Raw genomic sequence first — 6,971 nt, forward strand, 5'->3', positions numbered from 1 at the left:
CCCGCCCTGCGCGCGCAACGGCTTCGGGTGGCGCCGCCGCGCGGCAAGTTGGGAGTTGTAGTCCACGCCGTCCCGCCCCACCCAGCCGAGGAGACCCTGGAGTCGACCTCCGAGTCCGCGAGGAGACAGGCCGACTTCACCCCGGCCCTTCCTCCCTGCCGACCCCGGCCCTTACCCACTGATGTCCCCAGCGCCCGGATGTGGGAAGAGCACCCCAATCCACACCACAGCCGAAAACCCGAAGCACGCGCTCGGGTCCCGGCCGAGTTCAGCAAACACCCAGCACCAAACCTAGAAGCTCGCTAAGAGGGCGATTTCAGGCAGAGGTGAGCGGGGCGGCTGCACTCCGCAGCCGGCTCTGTGGCGCAATGGATAGCGCATTGGACTTCTAGCTTGAGCTTAGTGTGGCCATTCAAAGGTTGTGGGTTCGAGTCCCATCAGAGTCGAATTTTGATGGTTCCTACTCCCTGACTTCCCCACCTGTGTGTTTTGAGGACTCCAGGACCTATCTAATAAAGTTCATAAAGAAAATCATAAATCACACCCAACTTTGCTGCGACACAGCCATAAACCTGGTGTTTGGGTGACTAAGAGGAATCCTTTCTCATACCATGGTGTCTTGTGAGCAGCCTGGCACACCTGTTGGCACAAAGGACACAGATTTGGAGTCCCTTAGTTAACTTCACCATCTATGATCTCTGGTCCCTGCAATAAATCAGTTAACCTATAAACCTATGCCCTTATTTGTCATGCCACCTGCAGAGCCATAGGCAAGTGGCCAGATTCTTGGCCCTGTTGGGACTCTTGGCCTCTGAAAAATTGGTTTCTTGTTAATTAACCATGTCAGGCATCCACAATTGCCACTTGGAATAGATCCCTCGGAGGCTGAGGCAGGAGAATTGGTTGAACCTGGGAGGCGGAGGTTGCAGTAAGCTGAGATTGTGCCACGCACTCCAGCTTGGGTGACAGAGCAAGTCTCCGTCTGAAAAAAAAAAAAAAGACATTCTGGCACTGGCGTAGTGGCTCAAGCTTGTAATCCCAGCACTTTGAGAGGCTGAGGCAGGAGGATCGTTTCAGCCAGGAGTTCAAGAGCAGCCTGGGCAACATAGTGAGACCCTGCCTCTACAGAAAAAAAAAAAAAAAAATTAGCCAGGTAGCTTTTGCTTGTACTCCCAGCTACTCAGGAAGCTGAGGTGGGAGGATTGCTTGAGCTCTGGAACTTGGGGCTGCAGCGAGCTCTGATTGCACCACTGCACTTCACCCTGGGCAACAAAGTAAGACTGTGTCTCAATAAATAAAAATAAGCTGGGCACAGTGGCTCATGCCTGTAATCCCAGTACTTTGGGAGGCTGAGGTGGGCAGATCACATGAGGTCAGGAGTTCAAGACCAGCTGGCCAACATGGCGAAACCCTGTCTCTATTAAAAATACAAAAATTAGCCGGGTGTGGTGGTGCACGTCTGTAGTCCCAGTTACTCGGGGACTGAGGCCAGAGAATCACTGAGAGGCAGAAGTTGCAGTGAGCCGAGACTGCGCCACTGCACTCCAGCCTGAGCAACAGAGCAGCAAGAGCCTGTCTCTAAAAAGAGAAAATTAAAAAATAAGGATGAAATTTTGGTCTGATAAGGATTGGGACCTATTTCTTCTGGAATATAGGGTGCATCCTTCTGGGGACTTGGGTAAATTCCAGCACCACATTCTTCATGGGTATCACCATCAGGAGGCAGAATGTGCAGTGGGATGGGCATGGGCATGGAGTTCAACTTCTCAGCTGAAAGGTCAAGATTCATTTTCTTCTTATATATAAAAATTGGGACATACTAATTAATAATACCTCACAGGGTCAGTGTGGAGATTTGTGGGGAGTATTTGGGTTTTTTTTTTTTTCCTTTGAGACGGAGTCTTGCTCTGTCACCCAGGCTGGAGTGCAGTGGCACAATCTCCGCTCACTGCAAGCTCCACCTCCCAGGTTCACGCCATTCGCCTGCCCCAGCCTCCCAAGTAGCTGGGACTACAGGCGCCCACCACCACACCCAGCTAATTTTTTTGCATTTTTTTTTAGTAGAGACAGGGTTTCACCGTGTTAGCCAGGATGGTCTTGATCTTCTGACCTTGTGATCGGCCTGCCTCGGCCTCTCAAAGTGCTGGGATTACAGGTGTGAGCCACCGCGCCAGGCCAGGGTTTTGTTTTTGAGATGGGAAGACAGGATCTGGCTCCATCACCCAGGCTGGAGTGCAGTGGTGCGATCATAGCTCACTGCAGCCTCAACCTCTTGGGCTCAATGGATTCTCCCCACCTCAGCCTGGGACTACAGGCACGTACCACCACATCCGGCTTGTGGGGAGCATTTGCAGTAGTGTTTTACATGTTTATAATTGTGGCTTATAGACTCATCAAGCATGAAGTACATACAAGATCAAGATCTAGACAGGAAGATTATCTCTGATTGTTTTCACAGAGCTTGGCAAATAACAGAAGCTCAATAAACATTTTTGTTTGTTGGTTGGTTTTTTTTAGACAGAGTCTCACTCTGTGGCCAGGCTGGAGTGCAGTGGCACGATCTCAGCTCACTGCAACCTCTGCCTCCCGGGTTCAAGCGATTCTTCTGCCTCAGACTCCCGAGTAGCTGCGACTACAGGCTTGCTCCACCAAGCCCACGCCCAGCTAATTTTTGTGTTTTTAGTAGAGACGGGATTTCACCGTGTTGGCCAGGATGGTCTCGAGCTCTTCTTCTTTTGAGACGGAGTCTCGCTCTGTCGCCCAGGCTCAAGTGCAGTAGCTCAATCTTGGCTCACTGCAAGCTCTGCCTCCTGGGTTCACACCATTCTCCTGCCTCAGCCTCCCTAGCAGCTGGGACTACAGGCGCCCGCCACCACGTCTGGCTAATTTTTTGTATTTTTAGTAGAGACGGGGTTTCACTGTGTTAGCCAGGATGGTCTCAATCTCCTGACCTCGTGATTCGCCCTCCTTGGTCTCCCAAAGTGTTGGGATTACAGGCATGAGCCACTGCACCTGGCCAACATTTCTTGAACGAATGAAAGGGAGAATGAATTGGAGGCCCCGACCTTATCCACACCAGGATCTGTGAGTATAAACATGAGTACTTCCACATCAACTACTGAGGTCATATGCAAGTGGGCAGGTGAGAGTTAGCAGGAGAGTGCTGGTGACCAGCCACCTGCTCTCCTTCAGTCAGACTTGTCACACTGGAGAAAACAAAGCAGTACCACCGGACACTGGGTCAGGCCTGAGGGGGAGAAGCAAGAGGGAGAGCAACAGAGAGAACAGGACAGCCTGCCTTTCAGTTGCTTACAGTCTAGCTGGCCACACAGAGAGCAGGTGGGAGTGAGATGGAATAGGTTGTCCCTCACTCAGTGCTCACTGTGCTGGTGTCACACTCATCACGGTACTGTCATTAAAATTTTTTAATTTTTTGAGACAGGGTCTTATTTGTATCATCCAATCACAGCTCACTGCAGCCTTGACCTCCTGGGCTCAGGTGCTCCTGCTACCTCAGTCTCCTGGGTAGCTAGGGCTACAGGTATGCACCACCACATCGGGCTAATTTTTTGCATTTTTAGTAGAGACAACGTTTCATCATGTTGTTCAGGCTAGTCTGGAACTTTTGAGTTCAAGTGATCTGCCTCCCCTAGGCCTCCCAAAGTGCTGGAACTCCAGGCATGAGTCACCACCTCCAGCTCTACCAATAAAATAATTTCAGAGTGGTGAGTGCTCTAAAGAAAATAAAGGTAGGGTGTGGTGGCTCACATCTGGAATCCCAGCACATTGAGAGGTCAAGGCAAGAAGATGGCTTGAGGTCAGGAGTTCAAGACCAGCCCAGCCAGCATACCAAGACCCTGCCTCTACAAAAAAAAAAAAAAAAAATGAAAACAAACAAACAAACACAGTTGGGTCCGGTGGCTCACACCTGTAATCCCAGCACTTTGGGAGGCTGTGGGGGGATCACGAGGTCAGGAGTTTGAGACCAGCCTGACCAACATGGTGAAACCACATTTTTATTAACAATTCAAAAAAAAAAAAAATTAGCCGGGCATGGTGGCAGGCACCTGTAATCCCAGCTACTTGGGAGTCTGAGGCAGGAGAATTGCCTGAACCCGGGAGGCGGAGGTTGCAGTGAGCTGAGATCATGCTGTTGTACTCCAGCCTGGGTGACAGAGACTCTATCCCCCAAAAAAGAGAAAGAGAAAAAAAAAAAAAAAACACTTGGCTGGACATGGTGGCTCATGCATGTAATCCTAGTACTTTGGGATGCCAAGGCAGGCAGATCACCTGAGGTCAGGATTTCGAGACCAGCCTGGCCAACATGGTGAAAACCCATCTCTACTAAAAATAAAAATTAGCTGGGTGTGGTGGTGTGCCCTTGTAATCCCAGCTACTCGGGAGGCTGAGGCAGGAGAATCACTTGAACCTGGGAGGCGGAGGTTGCAGTGAGCTGAGATCATGCTGTTGTACTCCAGCCTGGGCAACAAGAGCAAAACTCCATCTTAAAAAAAAAAAAAAAAAAAAAAAAAAGAAATTTAGCCAGGCATGGTGGCACGCATCCATAGGCCCAGCTACTAGGGAGGCCAAAACAGAAGGATCCTGGAGCCCAGGAGGTTGAAGCTGTAGTGAGCCATGATCGTGGCACTGCACTCCAGCCTGGGTGACAGAATGAGACTCCATCTCAAAAAACAAATAAGTAAATAATAAACAGATGATAGCACGGAGAGAGGGGGAGGGGGGCTAGGAACTGCTTTAGATGGCTGAGAAGCCCAGGAAGGCATCTTTGAGGTGACATGTGAGCAGAGATGTGAATGGCAAGGAGCTCACCATGTAACAACCTGGGGATGGTGCTGTTCCAAAAGGCAGGAAGAAGCCTGGTGTGTTCAGGGAGCAGGATGAAGGCAAGCATGCTTTACTGAGATGGGAGACTGGAACTTTCTAAGCAGTAGTTAGTAGGGCCTCACCAGTGATTACCTATAGCCAGTTTGATTTTTCTCCAATCATGAGCTGGTAACACAAATGCCACCCTATGCTCAGACCAGACTCCATTCCCAGCTAAGCCTTGCTTTGTGTCCATCTCACGAGTGCTATAAAGGCCCAGGGTTGTTCAGGCACTGCTTGCCTAGAGCAGGTGAGCTACCCAGCTGGGCAGTGAAGGCCATCTGTCTGACCTCCACTGCCACCCTGGCACTGTTGACTTTGGTGAGCTGCAGTGGCGGTGTCTAGGACCCTGGGAAACTGCAGAAACAGCTGGCAGGTCTGCAGAGACTGGTGAGGTATGGGGACTCACTAGCATGGCCTCCTTTTCCCAGAGATTCAAGAAGCTCAGAACAAGGTTTCCCTCCTGAAAAGTCCGTGGTTCTGAGGTGGGCCTCCAGCCTCTCCTGCCCTTCCTCTGCTATTGGGATCCCTGAACCAGACGTGGTACGCACAGGGAAGGCTGGGGCCCTGGTATGGCAGTGCTGAGCAGGACTTCAGACGACCGGTGGTTCCAACCCCAGCTCTACTCCTACTGCCTCATTAGTAAAACACAAGTAAAATACCACCTCCCTCCTTGGGTGGTGACCTTGAGGTGTCAATGCGATAATGCATCTCAAGTGCATGGTACTGTCTGACATATAGGACAGTTAGAAACTGATCATAATAGGGAAACTGAGGCACTGGTAAACGTACCAGGGGGCCTGTGACCTGTATTTTAGTTACTCCAAGCAATTCTCTGCTTGCCTCTGGGCCATCAATCACCTATTCAAGCAATGAGGAATTGGCCTGAAAAATGCTAAAGCCTCTTCCATCTTGGGGCTTGTCTGGTTCTAAATCCCAAGCTAGGGCCACCCACTCTTCTAATACCTTTCATCCAGCCAGTCCTTGTTCCTTGGCTCTTACCCAAGGAAAATGCCTTTTTGCCACTCCAAAATGAACTGCAGCCTTTTGTGCTTATGAACACAGTAAGAAAAACAGATCCTGATTGGCTGGAAACAGTGGTTCACATCTGTATTATTTGGAAGGCCAAGGGCGGGAGAATCACTTGAGCCCAGGAGTTCAAGCAGCCTGTGCAACATAGAGACCTCAGTTCTACAAAAAATTAAAATTAGTTGGGCGGCCAGGCACGGTGGCTCACGCCTGTAATCCCAGAACTTTGGGAGGCCGAGGTGGCCGGATCACGAGGTCAGGTGTTCAAGACCAGCCTGGCCAACATGGTGAAACCTCATCTCTACCAAAAAATACAAAAATTAGCTGGGCAGGATGGCATGCGCCTATAGTCCCAGCTCCTGGGAAGGCTGAGATGGGAGAATTGCTTGAACCTGAGACACACAGGTTGCAGTGAGCTGAGATCATGCCACTGCACTCCAGCCTGGGCAAAAAGAGTGAGACCCTGTCTCAAAAATAAATAAATAAAAAATTAGTTGGGCATAGTGGTGTCTACCTGTGGCCTCAGCTACTGGGGAGGCTGAGATGAGGACTGCTTGGGCCCAGGAATTGAGGATGCAGTGAGCCATGATTATGCCACGCACTCCAGCCTACATGACAGGGCAAGAACTTCTCTCAAAAAAAACAAAAACAAAAACAAAAAAAAACCAAAAAACCCCACCTCCTGCTCCTTGGGTCCTTTCTCTGAAGTCCATCTTCTGAATGTCCTCTCAGAAACCCCCACAATAGTCCTAGCGGGTGAGCACCTTAGGATTCCACTTTTCTTGAGATGAAATGGGGACTCAGAGAGGGGAAGGGACTTGCCCTAAGTCCTCTGCTGGAAAACAGGGAGGAGTTGGCCGGGCGCGGTGGCTCATGCCTGTAATCCCAGCACTTTGGGAGGCCAAGGTGGGTGGATCACAAGATCAACAGATCACGACCATCCCGGCCAACATGGTGAAACCCCGTCTCTAAAAATACACAAATTAGCTGGGTATGGTGGCATGCGCTTGTATGGTGGCATGCGCTTGTAGTCCCAGCTATTCCGGAAGCTGAGGCAG

General features: G+C 50.4%; 1 protein-coding gene and 1 non-coding gene across 2 annotated transcripts in view; one reads left to right on the forward strand and one right to left on the reverse strand.

The window, feature by feature from the left end:
* Positions 1-354: 354 nt before the first annotated feature.
* TRNAR-UCU lies at positions 355-446 on the forward strand. The gene is given in 2 exon segments: positions 355-391; positions 411-446. It is a non-coding gene; the product is annotated as a tRNA-Arg (tRNA).
* Positions 447-3,201: 2,755 nt separating this feature from the next.
* COQ4 (coenzyme Q4) overlaps positions 3,202-6,971 on the reverse strand; it is an 18,035-nt gene continuing 14,265 nt past the window's right edge. The window contains exon 7 of the mRNA XM_011931453.1: positions 3,202-3,247. Within this exon, the coding sequence (XP_011786843.1) occupies positions 3,202-3,247 (46 nt within the window). The remainder of the gene's footprint in view (positions 3,248-6,971) is intronic.

Source organism: Colobus angolensis, unplaced genomic scaffold (assembly GCF_000951035.1).
Source record: "Colobus angolensis palliatus isolate OR3802 unplaced genomic scaffold, Cang.pa_1.0 Scaffold9, whole genome shotgun sequence".
Taxonomy (NCBI): domain Eukaryota; kingdom Metazoa; phylum Chordata; class Mammalia; order Primates; family Cercopithecidae; genus Colobus; species Colobus angolensis.